This window comes from Corvus cornix, chromosome 3 (assembly GCF_000738735.6).
Source record: "Corvus cornix cornix isolate S_Up_H32 chromosome 3, ASM73873v5, whole genome shotgun sequence".
Lineage (NCBI taxonomy): Eukaryota > Metazoa > Chordata > Aves > Passeriformes > Corvidae > Corvus > Corvus cornix.
In genome coordinates this window covers 15,468,278-15,495,995 of record NC_047056.1, presented here as the reverse complement: position 1 = coordinate 15,495,995, position 27,718 = coordinate 15,468,278, and the positions used below count along the sequence as shown (strand labels likewise).

At 42.5% G+C, this 27,718-nt stretch overlaps 1 protein-coding gene across 1 annotated transcript; it reads left to right on the top strand.

Annotated features, from left to right (window-relative positions):
* On the top strand, positions 1–27,530 carry LHCGR (luteinizing hormone/choriogonadotropin receptor). Its single transcript, XM_039568836.1, has 11 exons — positions 1–149; positions 7,866–7,937; positions 10,500–10,574; positions 12,237–12,311; positions 12,843–12,917; positions 13,010–13,087; positions 15,659–15,727; positions 16,355–16,429; positions 17,627–17,812; positions 20,306–20,386; positions 22,666–27,530. The coding sequence occupies exons 1-11, from the start codon at positions 1–3 to the stop codon at positions 23,906–23,908; spliced, it is 2,178 nt and encodes a 725-aa protein (XP_039424770.1). The 3' UTR covers positions 23,909–27,530.
* Positions 27,531–27,718: the final 188 nt, after the last annotated feature.

The following is a 27,718-nucleotide window of genomic DNA, read 5'->3' as shown; positions in this document are numbered from 1 at the left end:
ATGGTGCCCGCGCTGTTGCCGCTGCTGCTGCCGCTGCTGCTGCCGCCGCTGTCCGCGGGCGCGGGCGGGCGCTGCCCGCTGCGCTGCACCTGCACACACGGAGCGCTGCGCTGCCCGCCGCACGGCGCGCTGCCCGCGCCCGCCCGCGCGTAAGTACCGCGGGGCGCTCGGACAGGGACCGGGACCGGGACGGGGACGGGGATGGCCGCACCGGGGCCTGGGGGACTGCGGTCCCCTTCCACCCGCCGTGCGGGCTTGGAGCATCGCTCGCCGCGCGGAGGTGCGGAACGTGCGGCTGGAGTTTTCAAACTTTCCGAGTTCAAGCAAACCCGGACGATGAGTTTTCCCGTTGGGAAAGAGACGCGCATCCTTTCGGGGTCTTTTCGCAAGGGGCAAGCTGTGTCACTCTGCAGCAGCCTCAGTGACAGAGGAACGGGGTGCAGGTGTCAGGGCTTTCCGTGGTCTCCCGTCATTGCATTCGACATGAAGTGCCTTTCCTGTTCCAAAACCAACGCCTTGTAGTGGCATGGTTGGCTTTAAAGAAAACGGATTAACATACAGAGATGTGACCTTAAACCTTCTGTCAGTTCTAAGGTTTGTTTTTTTTCTTTCACAAATCTGTTGGACTTCTTGTAACCTCTTCTCCCAAAGTTTGTGCAATTAATTTTCCCTGTATCCTGAAGCATCAAAATCCTTCTCACTGTGCTCATTGCATCTTCTTGAGGTTCAGCTCATTGACAAGTTCTTGACTACTTTCTTTCCCCCTTTCTTAGTAAAATAATTCCTGTGAGTTTTGACAGCTGTTTAGATCTCTGCAGGGTGGTCCATCATAACTTTCTGCCTAATGCTTTGCTGGGAGCTAGGATTAAATAAAAATAACAAGGCATCATGCACTTTCCCTTTCCCCACTCACACACCATAGTCCAAGCTCGTGATCTAGGAGACCAGACCAAATAATTGACATGCGTAGGTATACAAGTGTGTTGTTGTTTATGGGCTCAGTTGCAGCCCTGATCTAAACAATCATGGCATCAAAATATGGGATTAGAAGAGCAGCAGATAGAATTGTTGCCATTTCCAAGATCCCTTGGTTATGTCTGCATGAATTGAGCTGGGGTTTTCTTATTATGACCCTCTTGGTAACAAAGCCTGTGTTTTCCATTCTCATCTGATTTGTTTGTAAATTTAACTTGTTCTTGAAATTCCCTAGGGATGATACTAACCCTGATCTCCTCTTCCCTTTCTCCCTAGCTCAGGAATGGATAGGAGCAAGGAAACCTAATTCGTACTAATCTAGAGCCATGTGAACCATTCCTCCGAAGTCAGAGATTCTAGAAAATTCTCTATCCTGGATTTGTTCCCTTCTTATTTCCCTGTGTTGCCTTAGTGTCAGAGAAAGCAGAGCCCATGGAAGCAGGAGAGACTCTCCACAGTTTTTGCAACAAGCACATTTCTTCCACAGTATTCACAGCCCCTGCAGAGCTGGCAGTGGATTAAGTATGTTTATTAGGATGATGCACATCACAGCCAGGAGAGGTTATCAAGAGCCCTAAACTTATGGGATTTTATTCTTTCTCTGTTTTGGTTTCATCTTTTATCTCTCTTTCCATCTGTCACCCGAGAGGAAACCTCATCTCAACCTCAGTGATCATGTTAGGACAGATAATGGGTTTATGGCTGCTGCCAGTTCTTCCTCACTGAGAGCAACAGGGCTAGGTAATGGACAAAAAGAAGAGAAAAAATTTCCCTTTCTACCTTTAATATACCATTTAATCCTGACGACTGTACACAAACTCCCGCTATTAGGCTGGCTGTAGAAACCAACTTTACAGTCAGAAAAGAGTTCAACCAAGATTCAGCTCAATATTCCTACAAAGAAAATATTTGCACTTAGAGGTCAAAAAAAATCCCTGTCTTTCAGTCTGCACTCACAGACATATCCAGCTCCTTCTGCTTCCAGCCTGCTTTACGTTGAACCTGAACCTATACTATTAAAATTTCCACTTCTTTGTTTTTTTTTAATAGAAATCCTGCATTCATCACACAATTACAAAGCTGTACATCTGAATGTAGTCGCTAACCCTACAGATGTACACGTATTCTCACTCTTTTGTTTAGTTGTTATTCAACCTCTTTTACTTTTCTTTCATCTCTTCCTTTGGTTTTCATACCAGTTTCTTCTCATCCATTTAGCTGTTGTCTTCCCCTCTCTCTTATTCATATAGTTCCTGGAGCTTTGTTAGTGCTGACTGCTACTCTTTCCATACTTTACCAATCTTCCTAGCTCTGTTCTCCCCTTGCACAGCTCTGTGTATGAGAAACAAAGCCAGAGAATGTTAATTTTATTCCCTCACAGCCGCATCTGTACCTGGAATCACAGCATGGTGCTTGCAAGTGCAAGTGGTTTAGGTTACAGCTCAGTTCCTGGGGTGGCCACATCCTTCCTCGGTGCCACTGTAACACAGAAACCAGACCTCAGGAAAGTCCTTCTTAACTGTACAGCCAGTCAAGAAAATAAGCTCCAATATGTAACTCCAACTCTATCTGAGTAAAATCTGATGCTGTAATGACCTGTGCTTCCAAATGTATTTTTGATACTTTATTATATTCCTAGTATATATCCCATAGGGAAATTTCAGCCATTTTTCTTTACCCGAGTTATCCTTGCTATGTCACATTATTGATGAAAAAACTTTTCAAAATTATTAGACTTCTGACAGGTTGCAGAATTATGGGGTTTATACAGTCCTGAATTGACCATATTTTTCTCAAGCTCCTGTTTTTAGTTTGGACATTACACAAACACTACAGAACCGCCATTATTCAGACATCTTTGAATGCCCTTTGGCTACAGCAGCTATATGTCCTCTTAGTCTCAGCAGAAAAATAACCTTTAATACACCATTATATTTTGAAACAAAATATGATTTTCCTTCTTTTGAAGTCTCATATGTACTTTTGGGGTTTTAAGCAAAGTCTGGTTGGATAGGTACCCAACACCAGCTGTACAGCAATGGGCATTGGATAACTTAAGACCTTTTTGCCCCTTCAAAAAACTTCATTTCATGGTGAGGTTCACTTTGCCATACCTGAGTGTGTGCCCCTGTGTGCAGAGCTTCTGCAGTTGGGTGAATGACATGTGATTAGGCACCAAATTATGAGACATCAAATACAAAACTTTGTGGCAAAAGCCTGAAGACATAGATAGTTGTACCATGTCTTCCTTATTATATATATTATATTTGGCTCTTTGGGGTTGTCAAAAGAATTCAATTTCAGGGCCAAAGTGTCTTCCACAGGAGATTATATCACCCATCATCACCTAATGGAAGGTGCTCTTTGGGTGCTTGTGTTATATCATAGTTCACATTTCAGGTAGATAATGCCCAACATACAGAGCTTTAAAAATCAATGCCCACCCTATTACACTGCCCCCCAGAAGCTGATCAAAATCCTAGGAAAATAGTGGGTTTTCAGCCATAGTTTCCCTCAATATCCCAAGTCCTCCCAAGTTTAAGGATGCCACAGAATAAAATGCTTGCCAACAAGTCTACCTTATGCTTTCATCTTTTGGGCATTAAAAATAGAAGTAATCCTATAAAATAGACACAATAAAATATAAAATATAACAGCCAACCCAGCTACAATAATTCATTCATACCTATTGCTATTGGGTCTGTTCTTTTTATTGTTATTACTATTATTATTATTGTTGTTATTATTAATGAGTTCAGCTAAACACTTTTTGCAAAAGGCCACTTCTGTAATACAGGGATTTCCTCCAGTGGTGTGAGTGGGCTTGGGCTTTGACTCCTCCTCAGCAGGACTGCAAGTAGTTCTGAGCTTTTGGGGCATCCAGAGCTCTCAAAAGATTTCTTGGAGCTCAAGTCTATTGGTGGCAGCTCCTGTCTTTCCCAATGCTCTTGGATAGCCTTAAATACATTTAGCTTCGCCATTTCAAACCTTACTGCCTAGAATTATGTACCTTGAAAACCAATCTTGATAATGTATAGAAATGCCAAGGGCTGCTGAGTGCCAGGAAGTCTGGCTGGCTCTCCATTTCTTTCTGTCTTTTTCCAAGGATGAGAAGTCCTGCAATTCTGTGGAGCCACAGCACTGTCAGCACTGAATGACAGCAACGAGTACAAGCATACAAGTTATGGTGCATGAGATGAGAAAGAAACTTTACAGGCTTTCTTAAAAGGGCAAAAGTTTATCCTTTAACAATAGTCTTTCAAAACAGTGCAGGTAACTTACATTAAAGATGGGTGCATCCCTCTTTTCATGAGCTACAGAAGTCAGGCCAGTAGTGTGGGCAAGTTAGATGTACAAAAGCTTTGTAAAAACATTTTTTGTCAAAAGCTTCCTCGGCTGAATGGCCATATCTGAGTATCACAGTCTGAGTGCTGTCAGAAAGAAATCTGAACAGGCCACCACACCAGGAAGACCGAGCAGATGAAACATCTACAGACAGAGAGGAATAGCCTCATATTTACAATTTCTGGTCCTCAGGGGGGCCTTCAACCATAGCAGGACATAAGCAATCCAAGAGTTTCCTGGAATCCTTTGATGATAACTTCTGTCTCCAAGTGATAGAGGAGCCAAGGAGGAGAGGTGCAGCGTGGGCCTTGTTCTCACCAACAGGGAGGGGCTGGCAGGGAATGTGAAGCTCAAGGGCAGCCTTGGCTGCCAGGACCATAAGTGATGGAGTTTGAGATCCTTAGGGCAGCAAGGAGGGTGCACAGCAAGCTCATTACCCTGGACTTCAGCAGAGCAGACTTTGGCCGCTTCAGGGACCTGCTTGGCAGAGTCCCATGGGATAAAGCCCTGGAGGGAAAAGGGGCCCAAGAAAGATGGTTGATATTCAAAGATCAGCTCCAAGCTCAGGAGTGATACATCCCAACAAAGAGGAAGTCAGGCAAAGCACCAGGAGGCCTGCATGGATGAACAAGGAACTCCTGAACAAACTCAAACACAAAAAGAAGGAATAGAGGGTGGAAGCAGAAACTGGTAGCCTGGAAAGAATTCAGAGAAATTAAGCAGATGGAATCAGGTTAGGAAAGCTAACGCCCTGATGGAATTAAGAAAAGGGGAAACATAACCCCCATTTTTACTGAGGGAAATCAGGAAGACCCAAAGAAATACATGCCACTGAGTCTCACCTTCATGCCTGGCAAGATCCTGGAGCAGATCCTCCTGAAAACCATGCTAAGGCGCATGGAAACTAAGGAGGTGATTGGTGTTAGCCAGTGTGGCTTTATTCAGGACAAATCTTATGCCTGAAAAATTGGGTGGCCCATTAGGATGGGGTTACAGCAGTGGTGGATCTGACTGACATCATCTGACATCATCTACCTGGACTTGTGCAAAGCATTTGACACTGGCCCACATCCTTGTGTTTAAATTGGAGAGAGATGGGTTTGATGGGTGGGCCACTTGGTGGATAAGAAGTTGGCTGCATGGTTGCACTCAGTTAGTCAATGGCTGAATGTCTGAGTGGAGAGCATTGACAAGTGACATTCCTCAGGGGTCATACTGGGAGCAGCTCTGATTTACATCTTTGTCGGCAGCGTAGTCGGTGGGACGGAGCTCACCCTCAGCAGGTTTGGGGTGGAAGTGTGTGTGGGGTGTGTGGTGGGATCGGCACGCTGGAGGCGAGGGACCTTGAGAGGTGGGAGAGGCGCGAGGCCTTGAGACTGTGCAAACCTCATGGAGTTCAGCAAGGCCAAATGCAAGGTCCTGCATGTAGGCCAGGGCAATCCCAAGCACAAATACAGGCTGGGCAGAGAATGGGAAGGACTTGGGGGTGCTGGTGGATGAGAGGTTGGACATGAGCCATCAATGTGTGCTGGCAGCACAGGAAGCCCGTGGTATCCTGGGCTGCATCCAAAGCAGCGTGGCCGGCTGGGCAAGGGAGGGGATTCTCCCCTTCTACTCTGCCCTTGTGAGACCCCACCTGGAGAGCTGCATCCAGCCCAAGGGCTTCCAGCATAAGAAGGATGTGGACCTGCGGGAGTGAGTCCTGAGGAGGCCACAAAAATGCTCAGTGAGCTGGAGCACGTCTCCTAAAGAGACAGGCTGAGAGAACTGCGGCTGTTCAGTAAATATTCATAGAATCATAGAAGGGTTTGGATTGAAAAGGACCTTAAAGATCATCACCTGTCACTCCAAGCCATGTGCCATTACAACCAGCACGCTGCTCACCCACCAGCATGTCACGGGGAGGTAGTAGGCTCATGGGCTGATGTAACTGGAAGCCAAGATTTGGTTTTAGTTTTTGCACCTTCAGTCACATTTCCATTTCCTTTGTAAATTATAATGTTTTTTGCAAGCAGTTTCATAAAAGGTATGTTTTGTTTTCCAAGCAGCCTGAGCTGATGGCAAAGTTATAGGGTTATAGAGCAGGAATTTCTCAGCTTCTACTTTTTGCTTCTTCCTGAAGTTCTTTTCCTTTTGGCTCAGAGTGTTAAAACCCACTGCAAATTACTTCTACCTGTCTCTACCCTTCAGGGAAAAATACTTTCTTCAAGCTGCACGACATAGTTTCATCTCTGATTTAACCAAACATCCCACACAGCAAAACATGCTAGCATCAGTCTAGAGACAGGTATGATCCAATCACAACGGCATGAATAACATATATATCCTCTTATCACCCTTGTTAGGTAGGGAAGCATTGTTATTCCCAGTTTACTGACAGGTAGGCAAGGTCCAAGGGAACTAAATGATTTTCCCCAAATCACACAGACTTTTCGGAACATAGCTAGGAAGTGACTTCCAGGCTCCTTGGTACATCCAGATTTGTAACCCTTAGCCACAGTATTTGTAACAGCCTGCCTTTATAATGTGTAGGTATGACATATTTTTAAATATATAAAAATATATACATATATATATATAAAACTTGATGAACATTTAATATAAGTATTGACAATCATAAACATGTTTCTTCATATAAAGGATTATGATAACAACAACAACAAAAAAAATAGATTATGTGAATAACACAGAAACATTTCAGTCAAAAAGCCTTGAGGGGATGAGTTTAAGGATGGGAAACAAATGTCTCTAACTAGATATTAGTCATTCTAAAGCAAAATGGAGCAATCATCTGTTTTTACAGAGATAACATTTTGAAATATGTTAAATATTTTCCTATGGCCATTATCAGGGAGAGTGTGCTCATGGGTGGACAAATTGGCTGGTAAAAGTACTATGGCTCAGATGTGGAGAATGGTAAAATGTGACACTGTCTGCCACATCATTGTTAATTTCTCAGTCAGAGAAACTAAAAAATTAAAAATTAAAACCCACAGTTGCTTTGAATCAACTAACCAGACTGATGCAATTTATTTAAAAAACAAATCCATTATATCTGCCTGATTTGAAATTCTTCTACACTTTGTGCATAGCCACATTCATGATGCCATGCTGCAACATTACAGGGATACTGCTGGGAGGAGGACATGGTGCAGCCAACACAAAGATACTGTTTTATAGAGAAAACTTTATATGAAAGCCACTTCTTCTGGGGATCTAACTTTAAATAGCCTGTAGCTCCCTTTGACTGTGACTGTAGCAGCCTACTTTCGTCAGGCTATAAATTTACTTAATAGGTTATGATTATTATTGATTTGATGGTGATTACTCTCAAATTTATGCTGTTGAGGAACTGACTCAATATCCTTTGATATCCATTTAACTGAGATCAATGACAAATGGATCAGGCTGTAGAGGTACAGAGAACTGCAGGAAAAATAAGGTGGCATTATGCTTGATTGGTTTTCTCCCTACCATAATGCTACAATTATAAACAAGGAAACCCCATGCCTTACAACCTTTCCTCCCTCTCTTCTTTTTTTCAGATCATTCACTCATCTCCCTGTAAAAGTAATCCCATCACATGCGTTTGAAGGACTTCAAGATTCCTCCATCATGTAAGTTGTCAATATTTTCCATAGGCTTTTCCTTAATTTCTTACAAAAATCATCATTTTATAATAATGTAAAAATGTGTGGCTAATACACACTATTGATGAAAAAAAACCACAGGGGAAGGATAAACATAGCATTCCTTTTCATGTAAACAGTATACAAAAATGCCTTGAAAATGTGTGATTTTTAACACCCGTTTAAAGATCAAATAATGAAATATTAATCATGTCAGAGAGAACTGGATACAGCTTAGTAACTGATGAGAGGAGCATTTGATTAGAAGAGGAGATAGATTTCTATCATCAAACATCACCTCTGCAATGACAGCCATGGCACTCTGTGATTATACATTTATAGAAGACCCAAATGAGACATTCCTTCAGCATTTTGCAGTGAGAGAGAAGCTTGGCAGGGGATCAGTAGGACTGAGCCCTCTCTTTGATCTTTCAGTTTGCAAGTGCTGTAATTTTGCACACCGAGTCTGCACTACTTCCCAACCCTTGGCTTTGTACCTGTTTTCTACCAATGATTCAGACCCTAAGGCTCCCCTTACCCCTCTTGGCCTCATTTCTGCTGTTACTCCAGCTGAAAGATGGCATGCTTGAGTCTCCATTATTTATTATTTTTTATTTTGTCTGCATTGAGTGGCCTCTAAAGGACAAAGCTAATGACACAGCAGTGCAGTGAAGAGCAGGGGAATGACCTCCCCCAGAATCTAAGCAGCAGCACAGAAGATGCTGCTTTCTTTTCAAGGTGCACTTTTTGTACTTCTCTGCTGTACATATCCAACTGCAATACAGTATTAAAGTAGAATCCAAGTGGTGCTGTATTCTTGCATTCACTTGAATCTGAATGTTTAATGAGAACTTAATCATTTCACACTGGAGACCAACCTAAATCTACAAAATTTCTCCTACCTGCATGACTTGAGGCTACACTTTCTCAAACTGTACATATGTCATATTCTCCATAGAAAATGGTTTGTTCATGGCATTTTCCCTTCCGTAATGAGAATTTAATTGATCTTTTTGTGTGCTTTTAATGAATCTGTCCAAATTAACATTGTAGAAATTGATGTATTTTTCTGAAGTTAGTTTGTAGAACACTTCATAATTTTATTGAGATTTAATGCTACTTTGAAAAATGCGTATTTTAAAATAGTAAATCTCTAAATCAGTTATTTGGCAACACATCACTCTCTGAAAATCAGATGATAAATTATTCTCATGCCATAAGTCATTGCAACATATGTAAATGGAAAAACTATGGCTGACAGGGAGGATCCCATGGAAGAACCATGTTTCAGACCCCAAACAAGTTCTGTGAGCAGGCACTGATCCCTCCCAGCCTGTGAATCTCTGAGGATCAGAGATTGTACATCCGTCTTTCATTTATGAGTAACTAGTGCAAAACCAAAAAATAACATTCTCACTGAATTATGATAATGAAAAAAATCCTTAATGTTTCTATAAGACACACGTACATGTTAACTGTGTGATTTCTAGTGTGCATCCCCCTTTGCCACTACAAATGAAATACAGAATTCATTCTGGTCTAAAGGGCTTTATTATCAACACCAATAGGAGTTGTCTTCTCATAATTGTAATTGAATTAACTAACACTCAGGACTGTGACAATACTGATGTGACTGTGTAGATGCAATCCAGTTGTTTGGATAGTATATTTTCTTGACAGTGTATAATCTTAGGTTTAGTTTGTGTGTCCTTCTAGTCAATTCTGTTGAGAAATTTTGAAGATCTTTCCCTTATATATGCATCAATGTATACTATTTACTTTCAGGACTCACTTTTGCACAGCCTCTTAGATCTTAATCTAAGATTCTTAATCTAAAAAATTTCTTAATCTAAGAAACCAAGCATTTAACAAGCATCTAATAAGTGGATTTTTTTTCTATGTCAGTATTGGTTAATCTTGAGTACAGATGTGGAATAGGAGCATCTGTAATCACAGAGTGCCACCAAAGACAGTCACATTGGTCTGTGTCATGATGAAAAGAGCCACTTCCTTTCAGTTTGCATGTATATAATGAAAATGGCATTTAAATCCTAAAATTTTTCATAAAGTGTGTTGAATCCATATCTGTGTATTTCTACGTCTGTGGACTAGACGACCGTAATTCTGACTTGATAATAGTATATGAAGCACCGTGAACGTTATCCATGTCCTCATGCAGCAAATAAATTCACTAAGCAGAACCAACAATGGGAGGGAGCAAAAGGCTCATGAGGCTTGGGCTCACTCTGTTTACATTAGTTCTGGCCCTTAGTCCCTACCTTACCTGCAATTTACTGAGGAAGTGGAGATTGGCTGTTACAGGGGTACTTATTCCTAAGGGTCAGCTTTCCCTTTTGCCAGGACAGCAAAAGGCTAGTCCTCTCAAACGCCACTGGCACAGGCTCCCAGGATGTCTGAGGTGAGGCATGGGCAGGACTGGCAGGAGGGGTTGAACAAGGGTGCATAAAAGAAGGAAATACAAAGTGGAAAGCCGATTGCTGGTGTTTCTTCTGGTAATGTGTTGCTTTGTGTCTGTTGTTTTCATTGTAGTGAAATCTCTCAGAGCGACTCCCTGGAGAGAATAGAAGCGAGCGCCTTTGACAGCCTTCCCACCTTGTCTGAAATGTGAGCATCAGTTAAAAAAAGGCATCCATGTTGTGGTTTCGGATCATCAAGGTGTAAACAGTCTGCAGAGAAGTATTCCTGGACCAAATCTGTCTCTGTTACTTTGGTTGGCTTTGATTGAGATCTGTGATGAGAAACATTTCTCTGCAAAGTACCATATAAATAGTGAGCACTCTGTAAGGCCTGGCCTTGGAGATCTAGCTCATGCAAAGACATCCCTGCACGAAGTCCCACTGCTTTCAGTGAGCTCAGTGGCAGGAGTGGAGCTCTGTGTCTGCTTCTGCTGGCATTGTCAGGCTTTCTAAGTGGGGAAAGAATTCAAGATGACAAAAGATGAGAAAAATCTTTCTTTTTGAAAATGCCATTTTCAAAGCCGTACATTATTTCAATACAGCTGCTTAGTATGCATAGCTCTTCTGTGGAGCACTGAAAAACTACTCAAACAGAACACGCACTGATTTTAAACTTGACCTGCATAGCACAGGCATCTGAGAGAGAGAGTTAAAAGCAATGACTAGGAGAATGCTCTGAAATGTTTAGTGAAATTGGAAAGTATAAATCTGATTCAATATCTCATTACTGCCTTTTTTGCACAGCATGACCAGTGAGTGGCTTAAAACTGTGCAACTGAGTGAGGACAAATTCATCTCTTTTTTTTTTTTTTTTTAATGTGTGAACATCACTGAAGCCAGTTACTCACAAAAGCAAGGGATAAAGATTTCTCAACCTCTGAATGAGTCCAGCTTCCACTGGGATCAATGGTGTGCTTTGGGAAGGAATAAAAGTTTTGACCCTTACAGTTTTTGGATAGCTTGTCTAATGCCTGTCTTCCAAAACCCAAAAGCTAAGCAAAACCATTAAAGAGCTACAGAGAGCTGGCAAAAAAACCTCCTTGAATCTTGAATGCTGTACAGGACTCATATTGCAGGGGCTTGATGTCCCCAGCTGCACTCAAGTCCACATTCAATGGATGATCAGGGTAGGTGAGTTCAATGGCATTCTTGAATTTCAACTTTTCTTGCCCTTTCACATGCTAAAACCTTGTCTTTTGTAAGCCATGCATAGGGAGGGAGCTGGGCTACAGTTATTGGGGCAAACACAGATGTTTATAGATAGTTTAGCTGCAGAAAGTGCTCCTTGATTAAGAGATCTGCCTGTCTTTTGAGTGACCACTAGCAACCAGGACTTCTCACATAATTCTCTCCCAGTTTCTGCTGATCCACTTCTACCAACCACTGCTCTAAGGAAGTCCATGGTGCCCCGAAGATGTTAAACTACCTGAGGAACTGCCTTTCCTGAATAGAAACGATGGATGATTTGAAGGGATCTGTTTGTGGAGCAAGGACCAGGCACACACACACACACACACACACACACTCAGGTCCAGGCTCAGCCCCATATCCAAGCCCAAAATGCTAACTCCCACCAGTGACCAAGTGGATCCAAACCAGATCAGCTCAGAGAACCATGAGAATTCATGTAGTGTTATCTTTTGTTGGCTGCCTAAAAATTGCAGGCCATTTTTATTACCAACAGTCCCTCAAAATGCACCCAGCAGCATATTTGAAGACTGTTTTCTGAGAAAGTAAATCACAAGCAAAGCACAGGGCCCTCCCAAATCTATAATGATTATAATACTGAAATATTTTTCCCTCATTACAGATTAATCCTGAACACGAAAAATCTGTTGCACATTGAGGACGGAGCGTTCAGAAATCTTCCAAAGCTAAAATATTTGTAAGAAAGAGTTCTATTCCTTTTCTGTTTGCTTTATTTATTCTTTTCTCCAAAGGAGTAGACAAGTCAAACTAAGGAGTGTAAGGAAAAGGGTTTTTCATGCCTTACAGAGTACTAGAAGTACATACATCATTTACAATAGCTTTAACCTGTAGTTAACCAATAGTGAGGTTTTTCAATAGACAAGGGCAGGGCAGTGATGGACAAAACAGAAGTCTGCAAAGAAGTTCAGTGCTTATTTCTAGAATAAAGCTTTCAGATGAACAGGGCACTAAACAAAAGGTATAACTAAAATCTCTCCCTCATGCTTAATGTAGTGAGAACATATGCTGTTCCTCCAGGACACTGCTTGAGAATGATAAAAAACTTGATTTTTAAAGGCCTTAGAAACACCTTTGGAGCCTACTTACAAATTATATTTGTCAGTCACCTTTTAAAGCACTGTTAAACTTAGACCTACCAAGTCAGCTTCTTGTTGCATCCACTCTGGTAATATTTTCTTCTATAAATAGGAATTATGCTTTTCTCTAGGAGCATTTGTAACACTGGAATAAGACAATTTCCAGACCTGACACAGATCTTCTCACTGGAAGCTCATTTTATTTTGTAAGTAGAGACCCAGCCTAACCCAGCTGCCAGTGTTTTCCATCTTGTTTCTGAATCTCTGACAAAAACACCTTTTTCTTTTCCTTCCAAAGGGAGCTCTGTGATAATTTACGTATGACAATTATACCACGAAATGCTTTCCAAGGGATGAACAATGAATCACTGACACTGTGAGTAATATAATCCTAGCTCCAGCTCCTTCTGGGAGGATAACACTTCCGCTTGAGGAAAGTGGGTTGACTTCATGAAAATCTTGACATTAAGCCCCAAAAAGTATATATATGTATTGTGAGTTGAAATGCCTAAGAAACATAGGAATATTCTTTAAGGTGAAAAGCAGAGTTTTTTCCAAAAGATAACTTCACTTAGGAAAGAAAATGGGACAAGGGATCTAAATCTTCATCTTCCATGCAATGTTATTTTTAAAAATACCATCATCAGGATAAAAACTACAAAAGCTGTGCTGCAGGCCAAAGTCTCTGTTCTTACCTTAGGGATGCATTTTCTTGAAACAGTGCTTGCAGGGACCAGTCTGAGGGAGCTGAGCTTCAGCTGCACAGGGTCCCTCTGAGGAGGGATGGGATGGAGAGAGAGAGGAAATTGGTACAAACTATGGACGCTGCTTCTTTATTTTGCTTCAGTTTATGTTCCCATAAGATTCCTCTAAGTCTCCACACCCAAGACTTTCCTTTTAGCCAACAATGCATTCATTGCTTCAGCCCCCTGCGAGGTGGGTGGGTTTGATGCTGTGAGATGCCCCACCTGAGGAACACAGAAAGCAACAAGAAGCCAAGGTGAGATGTCCTCTGCCAGTACCATGGATTTCACAGCTCACTTGTCTTCACAAAAGCTTCCACAAAGTAGAGCTGAAAGAGGAAAAATCACAAGCTGAGCCTCTTGGCAGGATGCGGATGAAATCTGGGTGTCCCAAGGAAGGACCCTCTGAGCCAAGAGGGCAGCAGCAGGCCACCCACTTGGTGTGGTAGCCACAAACCCCAGGGGAGCCCAGTGAAGCCAGCCTTTGGGGGCCAGGCTCCAGTACATATCCAATGGGAGCCCTGCCCTAAATTCCATGAATATTTGCACCTGCAAAGGAGCTGTGCACAGGGTCAAGGACTGCAACTGATGGAATCTTCATCAGGCTGATGTGCCAGCATGGCAGTAATTTTAACACAGATTTTATGTATTGGCCAATACCTTCTGGAAGCAAGAGAGGAACTGGGCATAAATGTGACTGAATGCTGCTCCTACATGATGCTAAAGAAGAGCAATTGCTTGGATTAGTGCATCATTTCATCTTATGAGCCTCTTTCCTCCCAACAAGTTCTCAAAATAACTTCAGCAAAATTATGATTCTGCTAATGGTGCAAGAAAATGAACATAAAAGAGATGGAGAAAGGTGCTTAAAGTCTTTACTGTAACCTTAAAGTGTATTAAATGGGAGGGAGTCTAAGTCAGGCAACAGCCAACATTCATTTTTCTCCCATCCTTTTGTGATAGGGAGCTCACCACAAGAAGAAAAGAAGTATCTTATCAGCAGCTTCCTAATTGTAGAGCTATGTGTTAACACCACCCCATGTGGTTAGCTGTAATTAGCTGAAGTAATTCCTCTTGTTACAGCATGGTCTGGTGAAACATAAGTCATCTATGGAGGTGTAAAGTCACCCTGCAGTCATACTTTGCACTGCAAAGTATCTCATTTAGCCTTTCCAACAGTTAATGTTTCTGGTGGATTGGAAAATTAATCCTACATGTTGTCATGGTTTTTAAAGCTATCACTAATTTCAGCATTGTGCTGAGGTAGATAACATCTATCAAACGGAGCCAGGTGCTCCTCACACTTAAGCACCTGGGAGCATGTTCCATAGGGCCAGTTTGTGCTATCCCAAAAGCAAGTGGAAAAGCAACAGAAATGCTGTTTAATTCACAAACTGTGCCAAGTTTTCTATTAGTACTTAATATTAAAGAAAAAATAATATATACAGGTGACTATATTGAATTTCTATTGGATACATGAACTTAATACCACAAATGGGTATTAATAGACCCATCTTTACATCTCCTAAAGAAGGAAAAGAGCTGGACCCGAGGTGTAGCAGAGCCCAGCATTTAGGTGTCTGTCCCCAGGGTGGGGAATCAGGACCCAAGGTGGCATCAAGTGACGTGTGCAGCGCAGGAAACAGCAGGGATCCCACAGCACAAACCAAGCCTGGCAGCAGCGCCTTGGAGAAGCTGCTAACTCACTGACTGCTGGATGATGCACAACTCAGCCTTGCCTCTCTGCAAGGCTGTCTCTTAGAAGATTTGTCTGTCCATAGAGGATCTGCAATCCAGCAGCTCCCTCCAGGCTTTACGGTTGCTTTCCACCTGACACATCTCTAGGCCTTGCAGTCTTCCATCTGCACCTGCTGACACCACAAAATCCTGGTCTTCTGCCTCCAGGTTGTTGTCTGTGTGCCAGGAGCTTAGCTGAACTAGTGTCCAGCCTGTGCCTACCTAGATCTCAGCCCCAGGTAGGCACAGGCGAGCCCCTCAGCAGGGGGAGGATCTGTACCTCAGCAAAAGTTCTCTTCAGCAGCTAAACAGGAAGGAGCTTAGAGAATTTAAACTGCATCTTTCTTAATTTAAGAGCTATAGTTACCTTCATTCTTTATAAGCAGCACCAAGGTTTGAAACTTGTAGTACGTAATGTAATCTCGCCTTTTCCAAATCTTTTTCCCTCATGTTTGTTTAATCTCCAGCAAGTTGTATAAAAATGGATTTGAAGATATCCACAGCCATGCCTTCAACGGGACAAAGCTGAATCAATTGTGAGTATGCTATCCCTCCTCAGTAAATTAAACAGTAAATAAGAATTTAAATATAGTCAGAGGCTCTTCCTTCAGCTTAACTGCCTGTGTCTTGTATTTCCCAAACTGCATCTTTCAGTGTCATTGTGACTCAGTCGTTAATCCTACAGGTCTTACTGTTTTTCCTGAAACAATATCTATTAAAATAGTAAAGCTTTTGTGAGAAAAGCTCATAATTCTTAACAAAATTTCATAAACTAGTGTAAAACTTGAAACAGTAGCCCAGACTCGGGAATCTATAGTTTATGTCTGGAAACATCAATAGGTTTTGAATCCCTCTCACACGCTGGGGGACTAATCTCTTGGTTAGGCAAAATGTATGTTTGCTACTGTAGTGAAAGAACCAGCCTTGTTGTTCCTGGTTTAAGTCAGAAAAATATGGAATTTAGCACTTTTAAGTGTAGATGATAATGATCTGATGGCATCAGAGGAAGTAAAGGTCACGTGGGAATTACAAGCTGTCCCCAGCCAGGCAGTGCAACAACCACTGCTGTGGTGAGAGAAAGAATTGAAACAGGTGTGAAGAAGAAACCAAAAAAGTGATTTTTAAAATACAGACATACAGAGAGTTCATTTTTGGTTCCACAGAATCCTGAAGGACAACAAGAACCTCAGGCGGATACACAATGATGCCCTGAGAGGGGCCACAGGGCCAGATGTCTTGTAAGTATCCACACCTCCATTACCTGAGTGTCCTGTGGGAACTGCACAGTGCCACCAGAGCTGTGTCACCACAGCAAACACAGGCTTTGAGTCTAGAAGGAGATTTGATCTCTTACCCTCTGTGCATAAAGTAGAAACATGTCAACAAGATGCCATGAAATTACAGGGTGAAAGAAGTTTGCACCCTGGCAAACACGTATCAGCCAGTTCTAGTGTTGGCATTGATCTCCACCTCTTAGATATTTTGGCCTTTGCTTTATTTGTGTCAGATCCTCCTGATCCTGTTCCTGTGTTTTATACTCTGACATTGCAAACTAACTTGTCCTTTGGTAGGATGGATATGTTTTGGCAATATATATATTGGTTTACAATTTGTTTATAAAATTGAACCAGCTGATTGCACGCTGTAAGCTCATGCTGAATAAAACTTGTTATTATCATCCTCATGATTTATTAATCAAGGACTTACTGGAGGGCTGCCCTGGCTGTAACTCCATGCAATAAAACACAGTGTGGTTCTGTAAATAGCAGTCTGTGCTGCACATGCCTTTTTTGTGCCTTTTATTGGTGCTTTGTGGTATATGGCATTACTGATACCACTTTCAGAATTGTGGGCCTTTTTTTCCTTTGTTAAATGTCCTGACTCTTTAGTCACACTGATGGACTTTCTTCACACAAACAGCCCCTCTGAAGTTACTCTAAGTCAAACTGCTTATGTTTGTGTTGGCAAGAATGACAGATTCTTTGGGGGTTTTATTTAATAGCCATTTAATTAAAGCACCTAGAACAGCACTTCAGAGGCAAGCAGAGAGCCAGGAGGGTGTCCTACCTGTTAGCTGGCTGGAGAGTCACCTTTGTCCACCTTCTTCTCTCCCTGCCTCTATCTTAGAGGCATCCCTCACTCCATGCCTGGATTTCAAACAATAAGGTCAGGACACAGCCCCTGGAGTGGTGGGTTTGAGTTTCCCCAGGACAAAGGGAGCTCCTTGCCTTGCTGGAGCTGCTGAGCCAAAGGGATGCTCTTACCCCACCGCTCTGTATTTTCACAGACCATGTCTCTGAGCTGGGCATCAGGTGCTGAAGTGACTTTGTAGATCTAAACCTTTGTGAAAAAACAGCTGCTGTTACCTACCGTCATGCTTTGGTTGTATTTTTATAGGGATGAAAAGAAAAGTGAATGCTCTCTTTGTTTCACAGGGATATTTCTTCAACAGCACTGGAGTCCCTGCCTAGTTATGGGCTTGAGGCCATTCAGGTCTTAAATGCAATGTCATCTTACTCTTTAAAGAGACTGCCACCACTGGATAAATTCAGCAGTCTTCTGGAAGCTGTCCTAACATATCCCAGCCACTGCTGTGCTTTTCGAAACCTAAGGACAGAAAAGTAAGTCCAAATAGCCCATTATTGTACTGCGGTGCTTCAGAAGCGCCAAAATGGCAATTCTGCTTTATTCAGCTCACAAGGTTTGATTATTTTTATTCCAGTTACAGGGAAGCTCTGGTGTATTGCAAGGCCTTGCAGGAAACAGCAAATCTCTGCTAAAGCCAGGAAAATCATGTCCATTTATTTTAGAGCAAAAATGGATCCCATTCTGTGCCCTGGATCTGCCATCAGAAACATTATTCTAAGTTTGCTTAAAGCTTATATTTTTTTGGTATCTCAATTAAAAGCCTGCTGGCACACAGAAGACAGATCTTTATCAATAGCATGCTGCCCTAATTTAAAATTTAAAAAAAAAAAAATAGAAACCCCTGTAGCCTTTAGTTATGTAGCTTAATCAATTCAGGTGATATGATGACATAGTAGAAAGGTCAATCTTTCAATTACCCACCAAAATTAGGGCCTGCCCCAAGCCTACAGGAAGAGGTTACTCAGTTTAGTTCCAGCTATTTCAGATAACAGACAGTATTGTTCTCCCCACAAGTGGAAACCGTGGCACAGGGAGAGCTTTGCATCCGCTAACTTGGGGTATTTAATCCCAGAAAATGGGAGCTTATTTTTCAGCATTTATGTTTCAAAGAAACCAACCCTTAGCGGGCTTTAGGCAGCCAAAGCAACCCCAAAGGAGTTTAGTTTGAGCCATGAAGGTGCCTCACTTCTTACCTGACTCAAATGAAGGCCACAGAAAAGGTGTGCTGAGCAGGCAGTTGTGAGAGGCCTGGTCGGTGTCACTCCCATGCCTTCACTTCAAGACTGTCTTGGAAAAGCAGAAACAAATTCCAGTTCTTCAGGGTAAAATTAAGGCTGGTGCTATTCTTTCTCTGCTTACCCCATTTTACTAAGGGGTTCTTGATTCTGCAAGAAGAGAAAGAATCTCCTGTAAAGGGTTTCCATTGCTACAGAACTGATTCAGTCACAGATCACATCTCTGAGTGTATTAAACGCAGGAGCATTTCTGGGAGAGAAAATAAAAAGTATTCATCCTGATAAAGACAACTACATTTCTGATACTATATTAATTTTTGGGTGCTTGGCTTTGCAACATGAGCATGGTCTATAAAAACAGGGGTGCCTTAGTAAGTCACTTTCTTATATTAAGTGACTGTTTTCTTAGTAAATTGCTGGGGGGAAAATCCCATGCAAATCAGGAAACAACTGCTCCCCTACCACAGGCATCAGCAATGAGTGAGAGAAAGCCATTTCCATTCATACTGGTAGAGCACCTGGCTGCTACTTTCAAAGCCTCAAAACTAGAGATGTTGCCAAATATGTCATCTTTCAACTTGTACTGTTCAAACTGCTTTACTTCAAGCATGCAAAGTCTACCTCCAGATCCCAGACAGTTTTTAAATAGGGTCACCAGTATGGGATTGAGGCTGAGCTGCTGGAAAGCAGCTCTGCAGAGGACCTGGGGGTCCTGGTGGACAACAAGCTGTCCCTGAGCCAGCAGTGTGTCTTTGTGGCCAAGAAGGCCAATGGTGTCCTGGGGTGCATTAGGAAGAGCATTGCCTGAAGGTCAAGGGAGGGGATCCTGCCCCTCCGCTCAGCCCTGGTGAGGCACGTCTGGAGTGCTGTGTCCAGTTCTGGGATCCTGAGGGCAAGAGAGACATGGAGCTCCTGGAGCACGTCCAGTGGAGGGCTATGAAGATGATCAAGGGCTGGGAGCATCTCTGATGAGGAAAGGCTGAGGGAGCTGGGCCTGTTCATTCAGCCTCGAGGAGAGACACAGAGAGGGAACCTCACCAATGGCTGTCGGTGTCTGCAGGGAGGGGTCAGAGGATGGAGCCAGGCTCTGCTCAGTGGTTCCAATCAATGGAACAAGAGGCAATAGGCAGGAACTGAGGCATAGGAAGTTCCATCTGAATATGAGGAGGAACTTCCTTCTGTGCAGGTAACCAAGCACTGCAACAGGTTGCACGGAGAGCGTGTGGAGTCTCCCTCACTGGACATATTCCAGAACTGTCTGGATTGTGTTCTAGGATGACACAGGGAGGTTGGACCAGATGCCCCATCACAGTCCCTTCCAACCTGATGCACTCAGTGATGCTGTATCAGGCCAGTTTCCCAGCAGCTGTTAGCAGGAACTTCTCCAAAAGCCAGCCTGCTTCCATTCGTCCTGCTGGAGAATCTGGCCCACTTCAATACAATATTTCAAAACACACCTTTTAATTCCAGTTCAAGTTATTTCACTATAAAAAAAAAATACATCCTACACAGTAACCAAGTTGAAAGACCATCCTTACACACCCCTTGAGGTCCTGCCTATTTTCACAGTATTTGAAGCCTTCTTCTTCCCACTTCCTGATGTCTACAGGAACGTTTGTCCAGCCATGAAACCACCTTACCTTATATGGCTGTGAAGATCACTTGCAGAGAAGCCAGGGCTTTGGCCAAAATCCAGCCTGAAAGTTAACTTCCTTCTCATCCTTCTTGCAGACAGAACTTGTTGCTTTCCATTTTTGACAACTTCTCCAAGGAGTGCGAAAGCACCATGAGGAAACCAACTAACAAAATGCTGTAAGTACCTCTCTGCATAGAGATGATGGAAGTAGCAAATACAGACCTCCTCCCCTTTCTGCTGTTCACATGTTTTTTCACTAAGCAGGTCTTTGCCTGCCAATTCAGTCACCCCTACAAGTTGCACAAGTGGTAATTTTACTATCATTAAACGAAGATTTGGATGTTCAAAAGGAAAGGGAAAAAAAAAACCCTCATGATTTCATGAGCTATACTCACTCCAGTTTGTCTTCTGAATTCTGAAAGGACTTCAAACCAATGATTAAATATTTACGGAAGTTAGTGGCCTGCATGGAGACTTTCCATTCCCTGAAATAATTGCAGTTGTTGGTGTGATTCAAAGAAGAGCTGCTATTGTTAATAATTTTTTTTTTACCTATAGAAAGGGTAATTAGAACTCTGCATATCATTAGTTTTCCATGGCAGAACGGAGTCCCTGAGCTAGAAGTATGATGATCCCATGCCAGTGCTTTATTCCGTCTAAACAAGTCTTTCCATATCATCATATTGTTTGCTTGACAGTGTTCAATGTGACAGTGAGAAAGGCTAATATCAAAACTGTTGTGTTGGCTGTGCTGGATGGCACAGGCTCTAATCCAGCTTTTAAGGGAGAAGTTTAAGGATTTGCTATTCTTCATCCCTCTACAGCTAATTGGCAGACCTTGAGACTTGTTAGCAGCCCTGACATGGCGTCAAAGCATTGTAAAGTCTAGAAGAAACAAGGTTATTGTCATAAAATTCCAGTGGCAAAATACAGCTGAAATGTGATTGATTCATTGGGATGATTACTTCCTTGGACATTATCTTGTTTGCTGGTTGGTGAGGCCTCCTACACTTGCCATTTGGTTTTATCTGTCTGCTTGTTTTGGATTAGCATCTGTTGCACTCCTGCTGTGCATTAAATAGTCTGCCCAGCCTATTGGCTCCTGAAGCTTTTTGCTTTGGCAAATCCCAATCTCAGCAATTCTCTTAGCAGTCATTATAATAAGCAAATGAAAGTAAGGTTCATGGGCTTAATGGCTGCAGAACCACAGCAGAAATCATCTGAAAGTCCTGAGTTTTCATTGGTTAAAAAAAACAAAAAAAAAAAACAAAAAAAACCCAGCAATCCAGCTTGCACATAGCAGCACATAGCAGCACATTTTCACAGCCTCTCAGAAAATCACAACCATTTTCATTAGTAAATAGACTCAAATGTATTTCCTACTCTTCCAGTTTGCAAGTAAATGTAAGACATTGGGCAGTTTTTCATATACAGAGAGGAGAGTTAGGATAACAAGTTTGGGAAGTTATTTGCCCCACAGGAATAACTGAAAAGCAGCTCAGTTTCATTTGCCAGTTAAGACCCTGCTCCAGAAATATCATTTCATGGGCATGCTTCAGTAGATGTGGAAGCTTAAACATGTGTTTAAATTATCCTAAAGCAACCAGTTTTCTCAAGAGCTGTCCTTAATAGAGATGCTTTCCAGATCTCACACTGCAGACTGAGTGTTTGCCCACCAAACGTTCACAGTCAGGATGATTGGGAAGTTGGAAAATAGGCACCTGTTATGGTAGGGAAGTGCCAGGAAAGACAGTATTTGCTTTTAAAACATTCCTTCTTTGGTAGACATATCACCACACTCTTGATGACCTAGAGATTTTAGAAGTCTATCTTAAAAACCTACAACATTTTTTATTAGGCATTGGGTCCAGCCTAAATTTAATAAATTCCTAGCTATCAACTTTACTTAGTTAACCATGCACTCCTACTCCTTACCTTACAATACTGTGAGCATCAAATTCCTCAGCACCTCCCAAGCCATACATAGTCTCAGGAATTCATTTGCTAAGTGCCTTTCCTAAGGGGAGCAAAGGTGCAGAGTTAAAACCCTTAGGTTATTTCAGTATGGCTTCTACAACTGCCTGCGAAACCTCTGTGCATCAAAGCTGTAATCCATCAGCTCAAGTCTTACTATAGCTTGGACTGCAGCCAACCAGCAGCATGAGAACGATGGCTCCCTCACAAAGCAGTCACAATAAAGTACTTCCAAATAATCAGGTTGTATAAGAGAGTATTTCTGTGGATGGGATTGTGACCCCTGCTGCTCTCCAAGGCTGCTTCCCAAACACAAAGCATCCTTACAGGGCTTTGTTATTTGTAAACACCCTGTAGAAACACATGGAGGAAGTCACTGTTTTAAAACAACTGTTATCTGTTGTCTTTTGCAGAAGAATGCGAGTAGCATGTAACAAATAATTCACTCCTGTTGGGGGGGTTGGTTTTTTCATGGTTACAGAGATGACTCCAACAACACATCGCTGTGGTCAGCGGAGAAGAACACGCACCCGTTTGTGACAGATGAAGAAAGTTCTCCCTACAGCTACTCGACCATTTTTGATGACAGCGAAACGGACAGCTTTGACTTCGAGTATGACTTTTGTCAGCCTAAAGTCGTCACATGCACTCCAGAACCAGATGCCTTTAATCCCTGCGAAGACATCCTGGGATACAGCTTCCTCAGAGTGCTGATCTGGTTTATAAACATCCTCGCCATCGCCGGCAATTTCACCGTGCTCCTCGTTCTCCTGACCAGCCACTACAAGCTCACCGTCCCTCGCTTTCTCATGTGCAACCTCTCCTTCGCCGACTTTTGCATGGGACTCTACCTCCTGCTCATCGCCTCCGTGGACGCCCAGACCAGCGGGCAGTACTACAACCACGCCATAGACTGGCAGACGGGCAGCGGCTGCAGCACCGCCGGGTTCTTCACGGTGTTTGCCAGCGAGCTGTCGGTGTACACGCTGACGGTGATCACCCTGGAGCGCTGGCACACCATCACCTACGCCATGCAGCTGGACCGCAAGCTGCGGCTGCGCCATGCCGTGCCCATCATGCTCGGGGGCTGGCTCTTCTCCATCGGGATAGCCGTGCTGCCTCTCTTCGGGGTCAGCAGCTACATGAAGGTCAGCATCTGTTTGCCCATGGATATCGAAACAGGCCTGTCCCAAGCCTACATTCTGCTGATCTTGGTGCTGAATGTTGTCGCCTTCATTGTCATTTGTGCTTGCTACATCAAGATTTACATCGCCGTGCAGAACCCAGAGCTGGTAGCTGCCAATAAAGACACCAAGGTCGCCAAGAGAATGGCAATACTGATCTTCACGGATTTCACCTGCATGGCCCCCATCTCCTTTTTTGCCATATCCGCTGCCTTCAAAGTTCCTCTCATCACAGTCACCAACTCCAAGATCCTGCTGGTTTTATTTTACCCTGTCAACTCTTGTGCAAACCCCTTTCTCTACGCAATTTTCACCAAAGCATTTCGGAGGGATTTCTTTCTGCTGATGAGCAAGCTTGGTTGCTGCAAGAGCCAAGCAGAACTCTACAGAATGAACTATTTCTCTGCTTATAACTCCAACTGCAAGAACGGTGGCGCAGCCACAGCCCCCAGCAAGGCCTCCCAAGCATTCCTGCTCTTGTCAGCCTTAGAGAAGCCATATCCTGCACTACGGGACAAGACATCTCACAAGGAAAATTAACTCAGAGCTCTAAGAGATGCAGCACTTTGCACGGCCAGTGGAGATTATCTTACTGACTAGGGACTGTTTTATAATATCTTGAACAGTTCATAAATAAAAATGCCAGTAAGTAATTCTTATGCAGCATAACTCTTCTGACGTTCGAGGTGGTGTTTTCCCTTCTCTTCCTTTGTAAGGATAGGTGTGGAAGGTGGCTATTAGGCAAAACTTTTCTTTATGGGGAACCAGAAGAGTCCAGGAATAGTCAAGTTGCTCTTGAAGTTAACAGCTACTGCAGTGATTGCAGCCTGGCTTCTTTTTCTCAAGATCTGCTTCCTTGGAGTATTTAAAGCCGGTTTGCTACCTTTCATGGCTTCTTTTTTCATTCCTATCAGCTATGCTGGCATTGTTGGTTTAAAGAAAGAGGCACTAAACTAGATGCCTTCATTTCATCCACAGAAACTTCCAATTACACAGCCACCTACACACAGTTAAAGAAGAGTGTTCAAGTGATAGGCTGTAAAGATGTCCCCCAAGGAGGAAAGTTGATCTATTGAACCTTTGTTACTGGCAATTTTGCAGTTTACATTAGATCTCAGTCTTAGCTGGTGGGTAGTTTACTTAAATTATTAACCCATACACAGCCACGTGTGATCTGGAAAACACAAGAGATGCAAAACCCCCTCTGCTGCACACAGGACTCTATTTAGGGTATCACATATGCACACACAAATCAGGTAAACTGGAGAGCTGCTTCCTGCACAGGCAAGGAAGTGCTGCCTTGTTTTCCCTCCTGGGACAGTCTGAGGAATGATTTTCACCTGTCAGTTCTCTGACATCACCAGTGCCAGTGGCATTCAGGAATGCACTAGAGCTTCTTCAGCACTCACAGTCCAACTCTATTCCCAGGTGATGGAGCAGAGTAGCACAGTACTTACCTATTTGTGACAATGTTTCCCCATTAAAATCTCTCTTTTCTTTCATTGTTCATTGCCTAATGCTAAGTGATCATGCTAAATGCCTGGTCTAGATTTGTAACTGCATTGGTAATTTAAGTAAGTGCAGAGTTTGACACTCTACCATAAGAAAATAGTACTATTGCAATCACTTTAAACCTTTTATATTCTCCTTTTCAGCTGAGTCCTTTGCTTTCAAGTCTGTGACAGCAACTGAGTTCCAAAGCACTCCTCTTGTTGCCAAAACACTGCACTGCAAGCTAAATTTGCCTCACATTAAGGAAAGCAATTCTTTGTACTAGTGACTGGTCTATCATTAGTTCATAATTGTGATAATTAGAAATAACATCTCTGACCTACTCTTACCTTCAGCTTAATGCCATGATTTCAATCAGTACAAAAGCTCCGGATGTAAGCACAGCTGTGCTCACAAGCAGTTCCCACAGGTGGGGAATGAAGCAGGATTGAGAGCAGAGGAGACTCTTAAAACTCTATGGTTTAGCAATCAGTATAAATCCCATAGGATGCACCTCTTTAAACACACCAGCTCCTGAGCTTAGCCAGTGGTGAAATAGGACTATGAGGGTATTTAACTATAATACAAACCATAGGCACTGGTGTAAAAAAAATAGCTACTGGGCCTAAATCTTTTCTGTCACCTGTCTCAAAATTGATTTTTGAGACTCACTCTTCTGACATCCCATGGAAGAGTCCTGCACAAGATTTAGGACATGACAGCACAATATCTTAAGTGGGCAATAACTGACGTACTTGCATGATGTTCCAACAGGACAAGAGCTTGCCAGCACACCCTCCCTACCCCATAATATGGGTGGGAAACGCCAAGGAAGGGAAATGAGTTCGAATTAGCAACAGCTGATAGCACCTACCCTACAGGGCTGCAGAGGGAACAGCACTGAGCAGCAAGAGATCTCTGTGGGCATTTTTCTTTTTGTACCTGCTGTAAGATGAGTGAAATCCACCATTTAAAAAATTCCAGTTTTAAGGGAAAAAAAAAAAAAAAACACCCCTGACAAAACAGCAAGTGTAATTTATATACTTAAAATTTTTCTACGCACAAAAGTAAGCAAATAAGTAAAAGCAACACTTTGAAAAGAGATACAGATTCATGCCAGAGCTTCTCATACTAGTTACACTTGTTATTCTATCTCATTATTTTTAGTTTACTTTCTTTCTGGTGTAAGGTTTTAGACAGCCATTTACGGAAATATCTTTGATGGCCATAGCTGGTATTACATACCTCACCCTGTCACATCTGCAGCAATCTGTTTGCTAAACTGTAAGTACCAGCGATCAAAAACATTAATTCACAAACTATTCAGATCAAAAGCACTGGTTACTGCTCAAGTTACAGACTAGAGCTTACATTTTAATAAGAAACTTTTTTTCAGTATAAAAATTCCTGACTTCAGGTGCATTTAGTTGTAAATGTCTTGTTCAAAGCTGTAATTCATTACTAATGTTATTTTTAAAACTAGCTAAAAATGAAGTGCTCTTTAGCTTCTTTATTTTACAGTGACCAGGAAAAACAGATCAAATTCAGAAGCACCACTCAGAGCCTGTGTGGTGTTTAGTGAATGGCTCATATCTAGTCCTGTCCCATGGATTCCTGTGCCACACTACCTCTGCTTCCAGTCTTTCCTGACATTGGAAATGGTCCCACAGTTCATAATGTACAGAGCATGAGCACCCCAGAGCCTGTGAGAGACTATTGAAATCTAAAAGCATCTATCATGTGGTAAGAGCTGCATTTCTTGTGCATTTATGGGTCTGAAGTGTAACATCAGTGCAGCTACAAGTCATCTGAATGGGGGAAAAGAAATCATACACTGGAATATTTTAACTGTCTATGAATACACAATTCTTCACATTCCAGCAGCAACATCTATAAAAGACAAAAGAAATGGCACATTTGGTTCAAGTGCTCTAGTTCAGTGTCCTGTTTTTGATACTGGAGAGTAGCAGATACATCAAAAAAAGCACGCAGTAAACTCAATAATTGTTCAAAACCTACTTCCTGCCTTACGCCATTAGCACAAGGGTTTGTACCATTATGAACAAGGGCTGGGGTTTTTCCCCTCATTTCTTCCATATATTCATTCTCTCCAACTCTTCCCTTTCTTTTCTTTCCCTTCTCCCAGCCTCTGCCTCCTCTCAGGGATTAGAGATAACCAAAATGCCTCACAGTGTTTCATTCCAACAGACAGGGGAGCAGCAGCCAGGAGGGAGGGGTGCCTTAGTGTAGCACTGCCCTTCCAGCAGGATTATCCTGTTCTGAGGCAGCCTGGCTGCAGCTTTAGCATGGAGTTGTCCAAATTGCCCTACAAGGAACAGGAACCAGCCAGGGAAAAGTTGCAGCTCTGAAGGACAAGGGCCCAAAGCTTCTTTTGGACCTCTGTTTCTAGAAGACCTAATAAAAACTTGATGCTGAGGGCTGGAAGGAATGCAGTTCTCATGGCAGGGTGAGCTACTGTCACATACATGGCTTGTACACGTTCCTCTAAGCAAAGTTTATATTGAGGGAACACAAAAACAACTCTGTGCTAGGAATGTAAATGAGATGACACTTTTATTATTATGCACAATTTGTATCATTCACAGCTTACTGGTCTGTAGTCCTAGAACAAAGCAGAAATGTACAGTAGCAAACTTAAATGACTTTGCATTGACAGTGAAAATAAATCACATTTTAATGTTACATCGCACTACTCATTGCATCTCAGTAGACACAGCTACTATAGAATAAACAATAATAATTCTCATATATTGAGAGCTCCAGGATCTTTCCCAGGCATTTCCCTTACTTGCATCTGGAGTGAATGTCTTTAAACTGAAGTCAAAAAAAACACAAAGC